Source organism: Polyergus mexicanus, unplaced genomic scaffold, assembly GCF_030449975.1.
Source record: "Polyergus mexicanus isolate NDT 795.1 unplaced genomic scaffold, iyPolMexi1.0 SCAF_3, whole genome shotgun sequence".
In the NCBI taxonomy this organism is placed as follows: domain Eukaryota; kingdom Metazoa; phylum Arthropoda; class Insecta; order Hymenoptera; family Formicidae; genus Polyergus; species Polyergus mexicanus.
In genome coordinates this window covers 2,934,430-2,957,651 of record NW_027223323.1, presented here as the reverse complement: position 1 = coordinate 2,957,651, position 23,222 = coordinate 2,934,430, and the positions used below count along the sequence as shown (strand labels likewise).

The 23,222-nt window shown below is 37.8% G+C and overlaps 1 protein-coding gene and 1 long non-coding RNA gene across 5 annotated transcripts in view; one reads left to right on the top strand and one right to left on the bottom strand.

The window, feature by feature from the left end:
* Window positions 1–67: 67 nt before the first annotated feature.
* Window positions 68–23,222, bottom strand: part of Ken (ken and barbie) — a 35,369-nt gene continuing 12,214 nt past the window's right edge. The window contains exons 2-6 of one of the 3 annotated variants that reach the window (XM_070292869.1): window positions 6,520–6,810; window positions 6,212–6,384; window positions 5,575–5,799; window positions 5,109–5,424; window positions 68–4,824 (exon numbers count right to left, since the gene is read on the bottom strand). In XM_070292869.1, the coding sequence (XP_070148970.1) occupies window positions 4,351–4,824; window positions 5,109–5,424; window positions 5,575–5,799; window positions 6,212–6,384; window positions 6,520–6,807 (1,476 nt within the window). In that variant the 5' untranslated portion in view covers window positions 6,808–6,810 and the 3' untranslated portion in view covers window positions 68–4,350. Of the gene's footprint in view, window positions 4,828–5,108; window positions 5,425–5,574; window positions 5,800–6,211; window positions 6,385–6,519; window positions 6,811–23,222 lie in introns of all 3 variants that reach the window. The other 2 variants (XM_070292871.1, XM_070292870.1) reach the window with 2 other exon arrangements.
* Window positions 16,717–21,990, top strand: LOC138931778 (uncharacterized). Of its 2 annotated transcripts, none has more exons than XR_011446676.1 (3): window positions 16,717–17,081; window positions 17,349–17,573; window positions 21,711–21,990. It is a non-coding gene; the product is annotated as an uncharacterized lncRNA (long non-coding RNA). The 2 variants fall into 2 exon arrangements; XR_011446675.1 differs by lacking the exon at window positions 16,717–17,081 and adding an exon at window positions 17,235–17,274.

Here is a 23,222-nt window from a genome sequence, read left to right as displayed (position 1 = left end):
AATAAATTGACATATATAAAGGGTTCTATTGGGATAAGAGAAGAAAAATCGACAATACACATACTAGTTCGATTACGCTCGCTTTCTTTTATCTTGTCGTACACATTTCCATCTGAATTAATTTATTTTTCGTAAATCTATGAACACTAAAAAAGCATACGAAGCTCGCGCTCCGCTTGGAAGATGCTTAAAATCTACAAAGTTTCACCCGGATGTCCGAGATGAGAAAAAGAAGACGCTATCTTCGCAAAACGGTGATGAAGAATCATAGTAAATCAACATTTTTCGCTATTTTTATAAAATTATATGCCAATCATACATCCCTTAAACCTTTATCGGTTCATAAACCATTCAATTTATCATTCGATCGATTTGGCATTAAATTATCCTAAATGTCATCTTCGTCTACATTCCCGATCCACTTGCCCGTCGAAAGCGAAATTCGAGATCTTCGTCTTTCTTTCTTTTTTTTTTTCCTCGCCGATACGGACATAGTCCCGAGAGAGAGAGAGAGACATCCGGGTGCGTGTGTGTGGGCGCGCTATAAACATAATTAATTAACAATAAAATAATCTGTAATGCATAATCCTAGTGCGTTTATACGGCTCGAGAAGAGGGGACGACTGAATTTCGGGGCATGATAAAGATGGAGGGGAAGGGATAAAGGGAAACGGTGAGACAAAGCCGATCGTGCTTATCTAATTATTATAGGCGACTCGCAAGATCATTCCTCGATCGGTTTCCTCCCGCCTTCGCGATTGCAAAGATTCTTCCTGTGGTCAAACATCGAGAATCTACGACGGATCGTCGCGCCCGTCGATCGCGAGAACGCCGCCGCGCGCTAAACAATAATTACTTTAGCTTTATTATCATTTAGTATCACATTACGTTCACTGTGTTTTGTGCTGGCCATTGTCTGCCTGGCTTTGCGAGAGCGCACACCACCCCTCTAACCACCCTTTCTGCTCCGTTACGATGTACGCTTCTTCGTCACGATAAGAATATCGTGACGGGAAAAAGTGGTGGAACAAAGAAGACATACCGATCGATTCGTCTCCACCCCGAGAGATTGTATTAATTACGAGAATGAACAGCAACTTCGATGTTTCGTGTTTCCCGCTTGACGCTTCGTTTGACGTATACGAAAATATTGAGATTTTGAGACAGAGAGAAAAATTTACGTCTTTGTGTAATTTTTATTTATACACAACTATTTTATTACCACAGGACTCGGATGAGATAAATTTACTGTTATTAGCGTACATCAGTATTAATTAGATAACATATTTATGCAGTTAAGTATATATTAAAATTGCAATATCTTTCAAGTACAATTGCGCGCGCAATTCTAAAACTTACGTACAGAAATCTTGTTGTCAAAATGTCACGTATTGCTTTAAAAACTAAAATTGTATTTGCTGTGTAATTAATCTTATTTGACAATTTTTGTTGAAAATGTCTTTGGTGTGAAGGTATCGAAGTTGCACTTTGCTAGAATCTTAATTTTTAGATTCCGTAAACTTCTAAATCGTAAATCTTATTATCTTGCTTATTTTGCGTTTCTGACTCCTTACAATTACGATTCGATTAATTGCTGCGTTAAAGTAATCTATACTTTCGACAATTTTGCATATGTATATATATACAATACATGTATGGAATGTGCGTATTCACATCGAAAATAATAAGTTTTCAGGTATGTGTGTTTCTCTCGTCAATTGACCAATTCATTTTTTCTCGTTACATTTTTAAGTCACATTTTCGAGCATCATCGAGGTGGTTTTAAAAACTGTTAAGGAGCAAAAAAGAGGTCGAGGCCCTTCTTCAAGGCACCTTAGATAATATAAGAGAATATCTAGAGAGAGGAAAGAAAAAAGACGTGACGTCCTGCGTCAAACAAAAATGAAATTATAAAGAGAAGAAAGCTACTTACAACGATCTAACTAGCCTTAACAAAAAATTGAATTAATTCGAATAAATCTTAAAATCTTGTACGTGCACTCGTTAACATTTTTCCATTTCCTAAGCGAGCTCGATATCGCATCTTAAACGCCTATGTCTCTTAAGACTATGAACACATGAAATCACTGCCCAATCGACCAATTTGGACCCATTTGACAAGGCACTCGCTGAGTTACATACCGAAGGATAGAACCGTGAATGGGATATCAGGACGAAGATATGAAGAGGATATAAAAAAGAGCGACGATGTGAAAGACGGGATTTTAGAAGACAGAGTATTAACACAACGTCGACGTTTACTAGATATTACAATAAATTGCATTAATAATTTATAAACATCGTAAACGTGTCTTCCGCAATCGTTTTTGCCGATAATATTTTCTTCCCACGTCGTGCTTTCCCCTTCGCTTCGTGATTTCTCATTTCTCTTTATACCGTTTCAACATCCCGACAAGATACTTTCGTGTGTGTTCGCGATCGAAACCGTAATAGTAACCAACTACGTACGAGCAATTAGTTGAAGGCGATTGGCGGGCAGGACACCTAAAATCTACCTAAGACAGAAATCGGTGGAAAGTCGGTTGGTCCCTTTTGCGATAAGTGTGAAATAAATAAATTCTAGTCCGTCTCTCTTTTTCCGCTCGTTCCTATTAAACATTATTTACATCGTGAGATTAATGTCGCACGCGGGCTGAGGTAAACGTGGGACGTCTTTCCGAATGCCACGTGCCGCGATTAAAATAAAATAACAACAAACAAGACGCGACAAAGAGACAGCGTTTCATTTCTACAGGCTCGTCAAGATTTGGCGCTTTGATAATAATTGACTCTCGTGTTCGTTCATTATCGTCCTTGTACTTTTTCCAGATTATGTTCGACGATCGTGTTCGATATATATATATATATATATATATATATATATATACGGATGTCGATCATTAACAAAGGTGTCTTATCAAAACTTATCGCTTATGCGTAACGATGAGATACTTTCTGAAAAATCGCGACGTGCGACCTTAGTTAATCAAGAAGATCTTTCGTTAAAGATCGACTTTTTTTTATTTTTGTTATTCTTACAAAAGCGCTTCTCCGGTGCTGCATGCCGTTCGTCTTCAAAGAAAATGTACTATTTTTTATCGCCATTTTTTATCTACATTTTTAAATATTACATATTATATGTAAATATTAGATATTATATGTAAATTTATCTGAATCAAAAAGAGTTTTATACGTATACCAGATAGATCGTGTAATTAATGTCTTAACAAGTTGCATCAATGTTTGGCATACTTAAAGCGTGTTATATGCAGATGTTTATATATCATAAGTGTTAATTATTTGAGTAGATAGTAACGTCCTTTTTATCGCTTCAAAAAATGTATATTTAAATTTTTATTCAATGCAATTTTATATCTAATATCAATATCTCTCGAAGAAAACTTAATTTTGTATGAATTATATGTAAGAAAGAAAAATTTATAATATTATTTATTATAATATATGTTACTCTGTAGTAGAAATTTATTATTAACAGCTATAAAAATCATACTTTTGATCAAATTTATTTTCTTCCTTTCTCTTTTCTCCCGATATTAATTAATATTAATTATGTAAAACACATCTAGATATATATGTAGATAAAAAGAATATTATTTCTCGAAATAATTAAGAATCAGGATGCACAAATATCTATAAACGATGCACTCGAGTACGCCAAAACTTGGTTCAATATTTATATGTTAAGGTATTTGTAACACCTGGTATACATTTCTTCGTTAAGACGACGGCAACTTTACAAGTATTATTTTCAAAGAAAAAATTTGTGCGTTTTTTAACTTTTGAGTACAGTTCATAGAAGTATCCAATAAAGGAAACGTGCAGAGCAAATTTATAATATTTAGGAATAAATCCTATTTGGATGTAAATTCTCACAATAAAGAACAGTTTTTGAATATGAGAAAATAAAAAAATATATATTTTGCTCTTGCCTTACTTCTGTACTTTACTTGTGAAGGCACATATTACTTTTTATTATATTTATAGACCAAGATAATTCCATGGCTGAACTATTTAAAATTATTGTGTAAAGTAAATTCGTTACTTTTGACGATACGAAAAAGTCTTAGAAAATAAAATTATTTTCCGAAATATAAAAATTACTCATGTGTTTCTAAACCGTAAATTTTTTTGTGCAATAAATTAAAAAATTTCTCGAGTGATAGTTCTATGCAAATCTCAGCCTGTATAATCTTTTAAAATGGTCCGGATAAAAGTCGAGTGTCTCGATCGTCCTAACGAAATCCTAGGAGCATCCTAGAAAGCTCCAAGGACCCGTCATTGCGCGCTCGAGGAGCACCCTTCAGCACCGGATGGCCTTTGATCTTGTCGCTATTCATGATTGTACTCGCGATGCAGATTTCTGCTGAGCAGCAGATTGTTGTGCGGTCCCGAGAGATGCCTGATGAGGTCCTGCAGATTGACGAAGTTGGACGACGAGCAGAAGCAGCACGAGAACGTATTGTCCGGGGCGGCTATCACGCCACGATGCACCGAGCAGAGATGCTTAAGCAGATGCGCTTTCTGCTTGAACATGGCAACGCAGAGTCTACATGCGAATGGTTTCTCGCCCGTGTGCACCCGTAGGTGAGTCTTCAGGTTCCACGACATGCCGAACTGCTTACCGCAGTAGCTACACCGGTATTCACGTACGGGAGTAGACTTGGGCGGATCGTCGGTCGACGGTGGCGGCGGTGGTGCTCGAGCTGGTGGCAGGGTCCAGGTGCCCCAAGGTGGCTCCAGAGCCGCCGCCGATGCCGGATCGGCGCTTGGCGGCCGATGTGACGGCGATGTCGCTGATCTATCCTGCTGCACATCAATTGCGACTTGTTAATAACGGAGGAATTGCGGATTTATATCATTGAAAAATCGCAAGGGATCTTTTGTGTAAATAAGCATCTCGCATGCACGTGATAACAGATCAATTTTGAATGATACTCTTATTATGCTTGCGACTTGAAATAGAAATTACGACAATTCGATAGTGAAATTCATATAAAAAAGCTAATTAATTACGCGTTTGTTGAAGATATGGTTAATATTGATTAAGATATATCGAAAAGAAAAAAAAAATGTTAAGCGTAGCTTACCGGGTACGGTGGTGCGTAGCTTACCAGGTACGGTGGTGCCGAAACGCTTAGCTGATGTGGTGCCTGCAATCTCCTGGGCGTTTCGAATCCAGGATTGAAGGGTACGAAAGCAGGATTTTGCGCGGGAGCGTTGTGGAAGCCTGGCCTTCGCTTGCGATGGGGCGTCACGACGTACGCCTCCGCAGGTGGGATCGGTATCTCTTCGGGTTTCCTCTTCCCGGGTTCTAAACCTAACGCCAGCCGCGTCACCAATTGCCGTTTCCTCTCTTCGGCTTCCTCGAGAGATTCTCGCCTTTCGAATATTTGCTTCTCAGGCCTGCGAACAAATAAAATCGTTTTGAAAAATTGTTCCAATTTCCATCGGTTCTTTGTAGCTCGTAAAATGACTAAGATAGTTTTATATGCTAGCATTGAAAACAATAGAATTATTGCATAATAATACGAAGATCATCAACGTAAGCCTGACCTATGTATATCGTGCGAGCTGTCGCTCGTGACGGAAGCGCCGGAATTGAGACTCAAATTAACAGGATCGGAGCTGTCCCTCCTTCTAGGAGTTTCCATGTTGCTCTCCCTGTTATCCGTAAGAAGACTCTCGCCTTCCACACCCTCCACATCCACTTCCGGCTCCTCTTCGCAGCCTTCCGTTTTAATAAGAACAGAGCAACAATCCGCGAGATTATTGGACTGTCTGAAAGACATGACATTTTTATAACGCAACAGAATCATCCAAATTGTCATTTAACTATTTGATTATCCGTAAATAAACATTCCACTCGTATATTAATAATTGTATACAAGTTTAGGGGGAGGAGGGGGGAGGGGAGATACATTAGATTTATATAATATTTATAAATGTGAACGTACAAAAAAACAAGCAATCAAAGCCAAGTGCGGTGATTGGGCGTAAAGTATTTAATGTCAAAAAATTATAGATAAAAATGCAATGAGTATATACTTTCACATAGATTTTTTTATAAGAATTTATTCGAACATTTTGTTTCCCAGTTAATTCAAATAATATGGAAGGTTTTTAATATTTTAATTTTTTTTTTTTTTTTAATTTTCGCAAGCTTAATTAAACGCAAGACGTATCTGCCAACCTGCTATCATATTGGGATTCATAACTGGAACTCTCTTGGCCTTCTGAAGGCTGCGGAGTCGATATCCTTTCAGGATCAGAATTACTAGAAGTTTGAGGTTGATTGGGCCCAAATAGCTCCGAATTAATTTGAAGAAGCTCGAAAAGTTCCTTCAACGGTGTAAGCTCTGTCGACTGAACAGCACAAAATTTTTTTATTAGGAAATTTTGCTTAACACTTTCTATTAGATCGTTTAATATTTTCTGGCAGCGTTATATATGTTATATGCAAATCTAATTTTTCTCTTTCTAAAATTCTAAAATTCGTACCGGTATTAGCGCTTCTCCGTTATACAAAAATTCCAACAAATGATTCAATTGAGTCTTTCGGACGCCAGATAAATGAACCACGTGGTCCAGGACAGGATTCCGAAGTAAACTAGCTAAGAGGGGACTCGCTGCTGCCAAAACGACGCGATGGGCCTTCACGATGGACCCGTCGTCGCATGCCAGGGTCACGTCCACGTGACGGTCCCCGCTGTACCAGGCCCCGACCTCTGCGGCCAAGGTCGCTGGATGTTTCCCATAGTGGAGGGTCAGGAGACCGTCAGTATACATCGTCTGAAACAGGAATAAGAAACATTAACATTTATTTGTTTCAAAGATAAGGATTGTTTTCCGTATCAATTCAGGATACATTGAATATATCACCCGCGAAAAAAGGACATTAAAAAAACGAATGTATTTATTTATTAAATATTAAAATTCTTCGTAAATTTAAAAAAAAAGGAAATCATATTTTTTTTTGCGTTAATGAAATTATACCGTAAAAAGTTCATTCCCCGTCCTTAACCCAATAAACAGTCTTGCCGCTTCGCGTGTTACGAAGACAGTTACTTCGTTACATTAATTTCTTCCTTTCGTGTCTTGGCTCTCTTAAGAAACGACGGAAGAGATACTGACGTGTCACAAGATCATGTTTCTCACGTTTCTCTTACATCTACGCAGCTCTCGGTTGACCACGTCAAACATGTTTAATAGCACCAATTATCTACTTAGACAGATAATTTAAACCTCTCACGCATTCTTTTTTACTCATCTCTGAGTATATTTAACATATTCGCAACTATCTTAGAAGTCTACAAAAAAAAAAAAAAAAAAATAAAAAAAAATTTTTATAAAAAATAAATATTCTCTCTCCATACATTATTAACCGAATCGATATATATTTTTGATCCGCTCTTTATAAAATTTATATATACTTGACCGACAATTATAGCGCAATAAATTCGAGCAAAAACCTACAATTTCTATATTTTCATTCATAATATACTTAATAGTTACATAATAAATTAAGACGTAGTTGTATGGTTGAGGTTTTCAAAGTGATTTATAAACGTGTCTCGTATTACTGGAAAATCTGTTAATACTGCTACATTGAATATATCAGAAGAATATTATTTGTTTTCTCGCAAAATTAGCCTCGCTTTAGAATTTTTTTTCTCATCAAATGTCATCGACGAATCAATAATTCGCTCGTAATTAGCTGTTATTTAAAAAACAGATTAATAGATTGTTATTACAACATAATCGTGTAAATCGTTGAGAAAACATTTGACTAATACGATAACGATCGCGCAAGAAGTATCCCATTCATCCGTATCCTAAGATTTGTAATAGTTTAATGCGGCCACGGCTAAGAATTGAGAATTAACGGCTGATCGAGCATTCCTTTGGTTTCTCAAGGGAAGTCCGGAGAGAGAAAGTTCGGTTTCACGACGGTTCATTCTCTCAAGGAGCAGAAGTATAACTAATATTATGAAACTAACGCCATAAACATCGACAAATTCCGCAATGTCAAAGTGTATGCAATCACACACTGAAAATATATTTGGCCAGCTACCCGCAAACTTTCATATCTAGTGATATTTTCAAGAGAAAGAAAGTGAACAAAACACGTAAGAAAGATGAATTTAATCTAATTTAATATGTATACAAATGAAATTTATGAAAGGAATAATCTTATATTGTTGTTTATACGACAACCATTAATTATATAAATGCACAATTCAAAATCATAGAGCGGCAAAGTGTATGTGATGGTACGTAGCATAATCTAAGAGCACATCTCGCATACTCGCGCTGCCATGACCTTCAATCGATTGTCCGATCAAATTCGAAAGGAAAGACCTTGGATAAAAGTTACGAAGACGATCCATCGTGAAATTCTAAATTGTCGAAAGTAGCATAGCGGGTTCTCCCGGCGCGAATTGACATTAAGCATGCATATACCATTCGCAGCCGGGCTATCGTTTATTTACTCTTAGATAACGTCTCATCGGAATGAATTCCTTTCATATTAGACATCACAAAGCGCCGCCGTTACGTAATTGAAAAATTTACATCCGCCTGGTATCCGTGCTTGCATAAGAAAATAATTTCGCTGAAAACCTTGGTACGCAAGATAGACTGACAACGGAGAACGATACATCGCTAGCATTCGATCGTCCCATTAATATTATGAAATAGGAAGGTCAGTATAAAAAAAAGAAAGATATCAAAAGAAAAAGAGAGAGAGATCAATCTTTTCTTTTTTTCATTTTGTGGCCGAGGCGCACCGAAAACTAGAAGGAAGAAGATTTCGTAATGAGATTCTCATGTGAGTGTCGTACCGTATCACAAGAATGTATCACGACGGACGCGGATAATTATCCTTAAAGGAGAGATTTAAAAAAATGATCTAAAGAGAAAAGAAGGCAAGTCCTTCGGGTAAGAGTTACGACGGCCATCCGCGCGCTCACTCGCATACGTAAGTGAAGTCTCGCCAGCGTGATACACGGAGAAAATCGCTAAATAAGGTAATCATTGCTGGACGCCGCTGCCGCAGCTGCTGGTTAATGCTAGTAAGCAGCGGCTGAAGTTCAGGGTCGATCCCCGTGCTTGGCCGGCCGGTCGGATTACGTTCGCGCTTACGCGCTCACGTTCTTCTTTCTTCTTCTATTTGGGCCTTGAAGAGTTGCCGGGCAGGGTCTCGTGCCGCGCGCGCGCGCACGCGCCTTGCTATGGACGTAACAAATGACTGGACGGAGTGTTATCCGTGCGTGCCGCGGTTGAAGCATAAGGAGAGGAACACTAATATAAGTGTGCCATATCAAACCTGCCAGCGCTGAAGAAGCGACAAGAGACCGGAATAAGGAGCTTCTTCACCGTTACTTGTACTACGGGAATTTTAATTCGCCAAATTATACCGATCTCAAGCCTTGCATCGAGATAATAGACGATCAAATATAATTAATCAGCTTCGTCATCTCTCCCAGTATCCGTCCGATTTCAAGCCTGCTCAAAAATTGGTAAGACGTTTTAAAGATGTTTAGGAGTGATGTTTTTTTAGACACGCCCGTTGTCCGGGTTGCCAATCAAGCTTCATCCGTGAGATGAGGTAAATTGGCATCAAGTTCGCCACCTCTCCATGTCTGTCTGACATCACTGCCATTATTTGAAAATCCATTTTATATTTTGTCAAATATTATATTTAGACTAAGGAGGGAAGGGGAGGATTAGGTTATAAAACTTACTGCTACTCGAAGAAAGTAAAGTTAAAGTAGCTCGCTTTTACCAGTCAAGCCGCGCCTCTCGCTCTTGTGTGTGCTGTGCTCTGTTGCGCCGAGAACAAAACTGTCTCTAAAACCGAATACTCCGATATTCAGTGCCGGTAAGCTACACGATCTCCTCTTAACATCGGTTGATATTCAGTGCGAGATACTACGAGAGAGAAATCTCAATGTACAAATAATGACTACGAGGCATTTGACTATGAAACACATTTTAATTTAAAAAAAAAAAAAAAAACAGCCGTTGCAAAAATGATGATTATACACTGTATAAGCACAGTGGTAATTTTATTAAATATTATTAGATTATATAATAAAATATACCCACACACACACACCAATCAAAGAAACATAATGTATTTTAACATATTCTTTCTTTCAATTAAAATCGAAAATATAATATCATTTTGCATAACTTTTTATTATTTAATGAAACCTGAAAAGTTTTCGGAGCACAGCGTGACAAAATATCAAGTAATTATTCCTTTTGAAATAATTGTTATATATACACACAATTTTTTTACTTAACAATCGCGTGTTCATCAAAATTTATCAAAGTTGGATGACATCTTCGTCTCACTTTTGCATATTAATCCCAATCCATGACGTTCATTAAATATAGCCCAATTAGCAGCATTACATAAGTAAGAAATTGAAAATTGAAAGGCTGCAAAAGAGTAGCTAAATTTTGAAAAAAAAAAAAAATTAAGTTATTATTATTAATTATATTAATTAACACATTATAAGTATTGATTAACTTTTATAAAAATTAGATTGCACTTTTGATGTTTTACTTTCCGCTTTAAATTTTAAAAGCAAAATTCGGACGCATTTCAAACAACAATTGCTTCTCATTTCTTTACACGTCGAAAACTGACACCATTTATATCGAGCGCGTCGCGCTTTCGTCACCGCTCGCGATGAATCATTCGAGACCGAATTTATAATATGCTGACAGTGACGGAGAAAGAGGGAAACAAGTATCATGATATAAAAATAGTGCAGAGACAATTTCTGAGGTCGAGACCTCAGATAAGAGGAGAAAGTCGACAAATTCGTAAACTTTTACCGGGGCAGATCGACCGACGTTGCCGCTCGTTTATCGCTCTTATGTGCGTATGTGTAATCGCAACTATCGCACACATCTCCATGCATACACACGGACATGTGCGCGAGTATACTTTCCTTTCGGTTAGACGATTCGATTGTACGCGCGCGCACATATGTACATATAGGCGCACGAGGCGACGATGCGCGTTACACACGCAAGCATTATAATCTCCTATCCGGATGGCGGACGTTACGATCTACCATTGAATCGAACAATGGCGAAACTGGGTTACGCAAATGTCGAGGCTGGAAATTAAAGCGCGAGACACCGAAGGGGCTGAGCGCGGGCGGGAGAATTTATATCGCTGCCGAGCGATGAAAAAGATCCGCACGCCGTTGAAAAAGCGCGCTTAATCGTAGGAAATGAACGGCTCGTTAAACCCAATTGTGTAACATGATTTTTCAAAATTTTATATATATATATATATTATCTTTATATTACGTTATATCCTTAGCTTATTAATTCCTCGTTCGATTTAAGATCGATCCTTTGTGATAGATTGATAATTCTTATTCGTATTTCAATTTAAATTAAAGCTTCGGATTTTAATAATAATATGGATCTAAACAAATATATATAATAAAACTTTATTTTTGTGTCAATTAAATATTGAGTAAATCATATCGACAGATTCAAAATGATAAAACTAAATGTTTAAATCTTTTTTTTTTAGAAAAAAAATCGGATTTATATTAGCCAAGAGATCGATAAACGAAAGAAGCGATGTTAGTAGTGTTTCCAGATCATTTTACTGACGAGCACGTGATTTTTATAGCACGCGATCGATTGTTTCAATGCTCGATATCTTTCTCTCGTGGTTTTCAGAAATTGCGGATTTATGGCTGTTTACTGTACAAACAAAAAAAAAAAAAAAAAACACCCAGATCGTGACAACGCTGATTAAGGTGAGGCGGCTGTTCAAACCGCGGCTCAAGCCGACCAGCACGGATTGAGCAAGAGAGAGAACTCGTTACGGAGACTTGTAATGGGGCCCAGGCGTTTCCGTTCTATTTTTTGTGAACCCAATTACTTTTCGCTAGTCTGGATAGGCTACGTTTCGCGGTCTCATTGTACTGCGCTCGTATATACTTAAACCATCGGTATCCACTCGTTTGGAACACTAAGCAATATCCCATGGAGGGACGATTCCGCAGCTCGGAGCGCAGTCGTTTAAGCTCAGAGTTTTTTAAAAAGAGCGGGGAGATGCGATCCGCGACATCGATCTTTCACGATACGTTAAGTGAGCAGACAAGCAGCTCGAGAGAGAAACACCGGGTGTTTCTTCTTGTGAATTGTACGAATAGAATCGAATAAATATTTTTTCTTATTCTCAACATTTCTATTGCACCAGAGAAAAATACGAAAAGATTTTTAATTAATAATGTTTATTGAGCAATAACAATTACTTTCCTCTTCGTTCGTGTCCATGTTTCTTTCAAGGAAAATTGCGTGGCTTTCTCAGAAGCAAAGGGATGTACGAAAGCAAAAATATCAATGAATTCATATTTATAACTACTATAACGAGATAATTAAGATTAGGAAAAAATAAAACAAAATAATTTTTTTTTTTTTTTTTTTTTTTAGAGAAAGAATTCTTTCTCTTCGGCTGATATCAATTTATTCACGAGATTGAATTCCGATTCGACAGCGAAGTAGCAAGAAGAATCCGCGCCTAATATTTTCGAACTGGCGAACTAATTTTCACGGACAGACGATTCGATATATCGTATCTATATTTCCGTTGTCCACGCAAGAATAGCTTCGCGGTTCGCTGACTTCCCGTAAATGCGCGGGCGTTGTATTATATTTCGAGCGTCCCAGAGAGGAACGGAAAACGCGCCGACCCCTGGGGGGCCAGGCACGGGGGTTATGACACCCCCGTGAAACCGTGAGGTGACTCACACCTTTCCCCGATTTCGAATCGCCATTTTCCACCTGGTCTCTCACGCTCTCCCTCTTGCGCATCGCTCCGTCGACTGTGACGTGCTCTCTCTCCGGCATCTTCTCCTTCTTCTATGCGTGCCGCTTCTTCCTCGTTTCTTTAAAAGACTGCCCTTTCGCAATCTGCGACGGATACCGTCGCTGAACAACGCCGCATTACCGTCAGAAAGATGTCCTTAACCGGAAGTGTACGCGCGTACACTTGGGTTATAAATTTTACCATATTTTTTAGTCTTTAGTTTTTAATCTAATAAGTTATTGTCAAAATAAAAATAACAAAAGAGATCACATTATACGACGTCACACGTCATACAATATAATTTGCGATTTATCAATCATTACAGTTCTGCGGTCACGAACTACGAAATCTGAATTATCTCAACGAAATAAATAATATATTTAATTGTGTTCGATTTTTTCGCCTTTCGTGTTGTATTAACACACAAGTATATTTGTGTCGTGAAAAGCGACGACGAGAGAGGGACCTTATTTCTCTCGCGAGTAGTCGAGTTGAGGCGACTTGGAATCACCGATGAGTCTCGGAAAGAGACATATCCGTCGACGTTCCTGAATTCAAGGGATCAGCGTCTCCTCTACGTCCGGTGTCGCGACTGACATCGTAGCGCGTTACTATTTGCTCCCTTTCGACGAGAGCACTACTCGCAATTAGAGACGCGGAACTTGATCCGCGATGGATCGACCGACCCACCGACCGATCGGCCATTACGGATAGAAAACGGGGTGCCAAAAATAGCAATCGTGATGCGATCGGAGCGGCGGTGGGACTTGTTTTTCACACACGGGGGAGAGCGACGCGAAATGTCCCCCGCGCTCGATCGTCTCTCGCTGTCGTCGAGTCACCGGATACATTTCGTTCAAGGCCAGAAAGTAAAAAGCCTTTTCAGCTGCACTTACCGTACCGAGCTAGCCGAGTAGCTTTAACTGGTACACGTGCACACACGCGCATACGCAGCATCAGGTACACGCCACACGCGATGCACGCGACACGGCCTTGTGTGAATTGCGCGCGTGTACATATATATATATATATGTATGCGTCTTTTTTATGGTGCACGTGTGCGTGCGTGTATGTATGGTTGTGTGTGCATGCGAGCGCGAAGGCGTCCCTCCCGGTCTCTCTCTCTCTCTCTCTTTCTCTCTTCCACAGCCCGAAGCGAGTCCGCGAAGCGGCTAGTTACATGATGATCCATTCATTATATAAGAACAATCGCCTCCTCTAATAGACATGCTCCATCATTGTGAATCTGAAGGGCATACTTGTGGGCGCGTGCGCCGTACTTTTCTGCGTGATGCTTTCAGCGTTTCGCGGGAACGGACTCTCTCGGTTATCAATATCGTCGAAATTCGACCAAAGAAATCGTCAAGGTTATCATAGGGACCGTGGGAATTCCTCTCTTCGCGCGACGATACGATTTTTGCGTTCGCAAATATATATACATCTGATAAGAAAACGCGTTGAGAGAGCGACAAATATAGTACTTAATTGCACTTGTTTCATAATTCTGCGGAAAAGTAATGCATATTATTATTTCTTAATAAAACGCCTTCTTTTTGCCACCCGCTGGACCAGTATATTCAGCGAAGAATAAGATTCGTTAATCGATGTAATATCTGTAAGGGGAAAGCGTCTTTTTTGAAAATTGCGCAATGAGATTGCAAAAATTGCGATGAAAAAGCGAACCGTATATATATATTGTATATATAAATCCTAGTCGGTGATAAATAAACCATCTTCCACCCCCCCCAAAAAAAAAAAAAAGATCTTCAAAAAATTTCGTTCTGCAAAAAAGGGGAGCCTCTCTTCTAACTTGATTAAAATTCATCGGATTCTTCGCTGATTTTGTATAATCCCAGCATTACTCCCGTTTATTCTTTTACGCTGATTTTGCATCATCATACACACGAATACGTGCGCGCGCGCGCGCGTGTGAATCAGCCTTTATGCCACGAGCTTCTCCGCACCGCGTACACTTACGTAACGTGCGCACGATCGTTTCTCTCAACGGACGACGCCGCCTTCACCGCCGTGTAATCCAAAGGGCACTCTTGTCCTGCGCCCGACAGGGAGATCGCTGCCAACGATACTCACGGCCATCCGTTTGATATTTTAAAAGCGATTTAAATACCACGACAGATAGCATTTCGGTAATTTTTACGACGTATCGAGAAAGGCTTGAGAATGTTTTTGAACGTCGCTTTCGATGAATTATTATTAACAGTTTTGCCACGTAATTAAAAGCACCGTCCATTAAAATCATGCTTTGATTGGATTATATTTCATAGTAATATCATTAATTAATCATTGATGCTTTCTTCATCAAACATTGAGACATAGAGATAAATGTAAATAAATATATAAAAACTAAAGAGAAATTTCAAACTTCTAAATATCAGAAATCAATATAAAAATATTTATTTAAAATATTTCAGTCAAGTTTCTAAAATTATATATTATACGAGTGTGGAATATAAGAGTAGAGACGAACGGTCTTGTTTGACATTTCTCTGCGCTTATTTAACTCGAAAAGTAAAAGTACGTTTAAAAGTGACATAACTCTGAGAAATTCTATTAAACGCGTAGAGATCGTTCTCTTGCGCATCTCTGCAGCATCGAAATCTGAACTCGCCATCAGCGAAATTATATCGGTTCCAATCTCCCGGTCTAAAGACGCTGCGTGCTCCTTTACTTTTGTGAGATGTCGACGATACCGCGCGTAGCGAATCCGCGACTCTTGTCGCGCACGTCGGGAAAAAGAGCGCCGAGTCGGGTTACATAAATCGCATCGTAAAACGAAGTAATTTGATTACGTGTAAAAAGATTACGATACGGGCAGGTAAAACCGGCGCTCCTGCTATAACCGCGCAAATCGCCGGATAAGCGCGCGCGCTCGCGTTCTCGCAAATTGTAATAATTACCGTTCCGCGAATCCTGCATGCGCTTTCGTTCATCGTTTCGCCGTGCTGTATCATGATTACGTTATAAACGTACATTATCCCGAGAAGGGGGTATTTCTCGTCCGTATATTGCCCGATGCGCGATGATAATCCTCCGCTCCTACTTTTCTCTCGGAAGATTAGAAGAAGCAGCGCGAGCCAAGTTCCCAAGCCTCCTGCACGAGTTTTGCACGAATAATCTTCATTTGGTTTCTCGAGAAAACGCGCGTGAAATATAAACGACTTTGAATCGAACGATCTGAACCGTTTCTGAATTTTTCACGAATAAAAAATATACACACATTTAACCAATTCATATTTATATTTATATTGAATCTCTTCTCTCTTGCTAAATTTATATTTGAGAAAAATTTATTCTCCCGAGTCGTTTAGAAATCTAACGCAATAGATTTCTTCATCGAGAAGAAAAAAATGTATTATATCTTTTGAAAAATCGAATACCATTGCAGTTATGTAACGCTGTTGACTCCTTTCCCGATGCATACTCTTGTTTTGTATCGACGGACGAGAATGGAAATAGGAATGACGGCGAGGGGAGAGAGGGAGAGAGGGAGAGAGAGAGAGAGAGCCGGAGATTCGGATGCGCTCAATGTCAAAGAGCGCGGGCTCGTCAGCTGCAACTTTTACTGCGCAGCGAGAGATGCACGCGCCGCAGCAAGCCGCGACGGGCCCCGATTAGTCATCCGATCCAGAGAGGATCCGATTGGGTTTGCATGCGCGATCGGGAACTATTAAGCGGAGATGACCTTTCGCTCGCTAACTTAGATCTACATACACCCACGTCGTCGTCATACAGGACGAGAGACGCACGCGTGCGCGTTACGCAAGAATGCTCGATTCTCTCTGTTCGCATCCCTCGCTCGATTCTCGCTCTCTTTCTCTTTCCGCACGCTACCCCCCCCCCCCCTCCCCTTTCCGCGCTTCTCCTCTTCCTCCTCCTACATACCTTCTCACCACATCATGCAGTTTCCCGTCTGACAGAGACCGCGCGCAACATCATTCCGGATCCAAAAGGCGCACTTGCACATTCAGCATATTTTATTAAAGCGAGATTTTATTTTTCATCGTCAGAGCCACCTTTAAAGTGAAAATCTAACAGCTCTTGCAATAGTCTTGCTATATATTATTAATTTCATTTAATTTAAAAAGAGAAGAATAAGGAAATACATGCTTCTTGATTAATTTGACATGGGCCTTACTTTAAGAAAAAATGCTCCAGATGCTTTCGTTACTGTGGGAGACTCAGCCTTAAAGTAAAATAAATAAAATAAAATTCAAGAGCAGAAATCTTGATAGATTAAACGTGCAATATTAATTAACGCTGCAACATCAATAGATATAAATTATAAAATTATATTAAACTATAGCTTTCTTCTTTTAAATGAAAAAAAAAAAAAAAAAAAACACCTGTTATATTATCAGACGCATATCTTTGATAAAGAACAAGTACGATTTATATAACTTCTCGACATTGCATTTACTATTAACTACAAACATATTAATTCGATTTTGTTTTTTAGTAGAAAAAACGACGCCAGAGAATGGAAGTCGGAAGATGCAGATAAATTTTTTTTCCCGACAGCACGCTATACGAGCAATCTCTCACATGTGGCATTTACATTCTCTATCTCGGAAACGTCTCGTGAATGTATTTCAATATAGCCAAGATCGCTGCTTTTGGCCTTGCCGTCGCGTGTAAGTGAGTCAGGCGGAAACAAGGAATGTCGAGCGAAGATCGCTTCGCGGTAAGTTAACTCTCGCTCTCTTTGCAATTTCGCTAATAATGCATCTCCGTTCCTCGGAAACCTGCCGCATCAAGCGTTCTAGCGGGAATTTAAAATTGGAATCTACGCCTAAACAAGAGAATAGAAGAATTTAAAAAAACGTGTAACAAACATCTCTCTCCGACAGATTAAGATATTATGACGGATAATTTAATTTATCTTATCCGAAAATTCATCGAATGAAGTGCATCGATTATCTTTCGCTATTCGAGAGCTCAGTCCATTACACAAACGCATGATACAGACCATAACTCGAAAGTTTAGTGACAGAGGAAATTATCGAGAATCATCCTCACAGAGAGTGAAATTGACAAGTGACATCTGAAAAAAAATTGTCGCTATTACTGTGTCATTAAAATCGACTTTTGCTTTTAATACTAGCGTGTAACGCTTACAAGTATTAGTATATTATTTTTAATAATACTGATACTATCGCAAGTGACAATTTTTGTAGCTGCTATCTGTTCGCCATCGCCGGAAGCGCAGCGTAGGATACTTGTATAGAATTCCATACGATCGTTTATCACGATAGCCGTCGCACTTTAATCGTAACGTGACTTTCATCTACATAGCTAATCAGACAATTCTGTTGTATCGCGTGGTAGCCTTGAATAATTATTCCTGTTTCCATCCTGTTACGTTGCCGTTTCTCCACGCCGCGGATCGATATCGCTCGAATTGTCCGAGAGAATCGATGAAAATCGCCGGCCAGATCGACGATTAATTTGATCTAAGCCTTCGATTATTCGCGCTTGATCACTCGCGACAGTTATCGACGATTTCTGATACGTTACGTCGACTTTTACAAATCTTACATAACTTTATTCATCGCGGTCGATCTTTTGTTCCTCACTTCTCAAACACTTGAAACTTGAAATAATTTCTTTAAGATTCTAATACGACACATAAAGTATCCCAGATTATTATCCGCTTTTTCTTTGATAAATTCGGAGAGCCGATTGTTTCTTCAAGAATCTTATCGAATATTATGTACGAAGCTAATTCGTCGCTCGTTTCATAAGCGTAATGAAGATAAGCCTTCCGTCAGCTTTATAAAGATGTTATATAAGTAAAGGCGCGAGAGAAAAGTGCATCCTGTTACAGACGCATCACCACACCCGCTTCTTGTCGCGATTCTTTCAAATCGCGCGCGAATGTAAACGAGACGGCTTGTATGTACACGCTATATAATTATTATAATTCGAGGTAACATTTAAATTTAATTTGAATATTAACAACGTTCCGATTATGTCTCTCTAGCGAGATATTATCATTTAATTTGCATCACGCTATGGCCGAGGAAATCCCGGATAAGATATCTTCGATCGTCTCGTATTATCAGCGACACGCAGCGCTTTCCTTAAGCGCGAACATAAATAAATCTTTACTTCCTATCTATATAGATATCTTGCAATAACTTTGCTCAGCCTATCGCTTATATCGAAATCTGCCTCTGCCGAAAAATACCGACGATGATCTCGCTCGATTTTACCCTTCCTCGCGAATTTCGACTGCAACGTGCAGAATTGCACGCGGAATGAAACAATGCGTATGGCGCGTAGCGATATGCCATACGATACTTTTATGCCCGTCCGCATCGCGGGCTGGACACTTACGTAATCGCAATGATCTCACATTGTGGGTGGAGACTTGTCGGTAACGCGCTCTATTCGTACGCAGCAAGCAGTGGTGGGTACATTCCAAATGCAGATTTTTAAAAAATATAATCATTTTAATAGTTTTTTATTTAAATATTATTCAAGAATATTAAATCTTTTCCAAGAATAATAGAGACAAATGCAAACATGGAAAGTTATTTATTTAAAATGCTAAGTGTATAGTTAATTGAAATATTTGTTTCGGAAAAAAAAAAAATCTCTCTTACATATTTATTTTAAATAGTATTGGAAATTTTGTATCAAAATTTTTTTTTTTTTTTTTTTTTTTTTTAATGTCGATAATAATCTATATCTTAACCATCTCTTTTATATAATACTAATTTACAAACACAATTTGATAAAACGTGAATGGAAAGAATTTGAGAGATGTAAGTTGTAAAAGAAAAATAAAAAAAATGAGTGTAAACTCGTAAAAATAGTATTTTCAAATATTTTGCTGCTTATAAATATCTGAAATATTTTTCAATTTTAACAAAGTAACATAAATAAAATTATTATTTTCCTTTCACAATCATTTTTTATAATTCAGAAAAATAGCTTCTCTACGAACTCGCCGCCAGAAGCGTACACCGTGTCTGAAAAGTGCGCTACAATAATAGAAAGCCTCTTTGTCTCTTTCGAAGAGGTGCACGAGGCGCGACTCGAATCGAAACTGCAGGAATTTCAGCAATCTCGAAAAAAACATCACCAAAATCAAATAATACAATAATATTGCTTATAATATCACAAGGCATCTTTATAATATAGTAAAGTGTGTACGTGAAATTTTCTGTCTACATGAAAATTTTGCTTTTCCAAAATTCAAGCTTTTAGATTTATTATTCATCGCAAAATTTATATTTTACATTAATAAAACACACATCGGTATTTCATAAAATTTTAATTTAACATTACAAACGTATTTTACTTTTCATAAAGAAGATGACAATGCAGTATATTCATGTATAATTTAAAAAAAAAAGAAAGGATTCAGTCTGAAAAAATTTCTTACCATTTTTCTTCTCTTTTGTTCAAACGCAAAAAAAAAATTGCATTTTAACATATTCCTTTCGCTACGCTAATTCATATGATGCAGCTGTTAGAGAGTTCGGTCCTCTTGAAACTTAAAAGTCGGTAACGGTTGTGAATCATTTGTAACACAGCCTTGACCAGCCAATACGAATGTCATAGTTACGTATTTGAATTGCCAATGGACTTCCGTGCATTTATTGAAATGCGAGCGTAAATTTGAATACTAAATGCTGCGAAAATGTCAATTTTGGCATAAGGCGAGTTAAGAAATAAAAAATACGTGACAGCCTTTCAATGAAATGATGACATTCGGTAAATACTATTATACAATATTCGCCATTACAATATAAATACTATTTAGAGTCATAAAAATCGACACTTCACAAAACACAGACATACATGTATTTTTATTATCTTATCTTACGATTCACATGTTTATATTAGACAACCATCGTTATTTGTTTGCACGCGCGTGTATACTAAAATTTACACTTTACTAAATCGACATCGTAATTAATATTATCGACAAATGATTATTAAATGTTGAAATTGCGTTTATTAAGAGAATAAATTGGTAATTAATTAAATCATTAAGTATTATAAGTAATGTATTATCTCGAGAATTAACCAATTCCTTTCCAGCACCATGTGCATCAATTTTCTCGAGGTTGGCGAACATTTAGATTTTGCTTTTGACTAATCGACCGCGAACATGCCTTTTGCAATGGCCGTGAGAGATGAACGATTGTCATTGACGCTGTTGAAAACGAGATGAAATTCGTTATTCGGGTCGTCCGTTACGTGATACGCGACGTAACGAGCTCCGAGGATGATTAGCATGTCATAGAAGGGAGACGACGATTGCGAGATCGTTTGAGAGTAACAATGGCGAAGGAGAAATTACGTTGGCAGTTAGCTATATAGATACACGAGAGCGCGTCTCGTGCCGTACGTAAGCGGGCACGTAAGCAAGAAAGTCCGCCTACGCGAACGGGCGGATGTGCGGGTGAAAACGCGCGAGGAAGTCGGGAAACCGAGCGGATTACCAGCGACAAACAAGTCATTTTTGTTTCATAATTTGCGGATTTATTTCATAAAACGCCATCCAAACGTAAATCTCTCTCGCGAATTTCAGCAGCGGAAAACTAATGAATTTATTAATGCTATTTAATTTCTATGCTTATAACGCGCTATTATATTCATACATTGATATCAATCTAAATCGAAGTCATACAGTAAAATTGAATAAAAAAAAAGATGATTTTATAATAATTTTATTACAAAATCCTTTATCGCCAGTTATTCCTATAACGCAATTATTGATATGCTTTTAATTTATAATACACAGGTATTATCAAAAATATAAATTTTTGTAAAAATAAATATTAATAAAAGTTCTAAACTGCAGGTTAGCGGCAACACAATTGAAGCACTGTGGTTGCAACTATATTATTACGAAGCGGAGACGCATAGTTCATAGAGCATCAAACATTAAAATTCTATTGTTATTTCAATTGTTTATTTTCATTAGTATTCTAAATATATGCAATATTTTATTCAACGATTGGATTTCCATTGGAAGGTTTGTCCAAGATTTAAGTTGGACTGTTGCTTTAATCGTGCTATAAAATTTTACAAAAAAATTTATCCGAAAAATATAAACTTTATATACAAGATATAATACTGTATTTCAAAGACAAACGATAAATTTTCTATGCGATTGTATTGAAAAATAAAAATAATAAAAATGTGTAAATTATAAAATAATCTACGAAAAAAACTAAAACTTTGCTGTTTAAAACACGGCGCAAAGCCACTTATTGCTTTCCTCTCTCCTCAATTCTGGTTCTGTCTATCTAACCAGTTGAGCCAATATTTTCAACGTGACGTAATAAGTTTTATTAGACATTAAAGACGTATATCTTATATTATTTCTGTTACTAAATATTTATGCGTTTGTAACTGAAACATATAACGGAATAATAAAGGCACGTGTCAGGAAGGAGTGTACGTTGTATTGTATTAATATAATAGTTCGTGGCCCCGCGTGAACTCTTTCGCGACCCAAAATTAGGACACTTTCACTGTCGCCCGACCCCTCGACCGGCTATATTTCATGAGAGATACAATAGGGACGTACAACATTTCAAGCACAAGTCGTTACTTCGAAATTACTGTTCTCTTCGCGCATCGCTCCGGTGCGCTACGTACAATAAAGCCAACACAATATACCAACGTGATTTCGAAGCTTAACGTCCTTTTCACACGTATTTAACCTTTTATTTTTCAAACATTTCTAATCATTAATGACATGTATATTCTAATTTAAAAATGCAGTGATAAATAGTGAAGCGCGATGAGGTCTATTATGAGATTTATTTATCATGTATAAGGCAGAATCACTGTAATCTTCATGTGTGATATTCATATATTTAATATTATCCGATTACAATGCTAAAAAAAATTATTTGTGTTTCATAATAAATGTTATAAAGATTTTTAAATGTATATTTAAAAAAATTTTTTTTTTTTTTTCCCATTTACGAAAAGAATATTTTTGTTGACGAAAACGAGTCGATTGCATGTCAAAAATAAATAACTGAAAAAAATAGGTGTAACGATTTTTGAAAATTCCATTCCACGCACGCAGGCTCGCATTCTACAGGTTCGAAATAAGATTGATGATATGAGATTATAATGCAATACATATATATTTCGTTTAATTCCTACGTTAACGGAGAATAGATTTTCGTCAAGAGCGTTCATAACGCGAACGCTACGCAAAATTACAACATGCTAGAGAACTCCAGTAGCAAACTACAGCCGTAACTACGATGCGCGATTATGAACGCGTCTACGTAATTGCGTGTTTATTTTCCTAGCACATTTTTTCAACGTCGTAAACGATATCCTCTTAAAG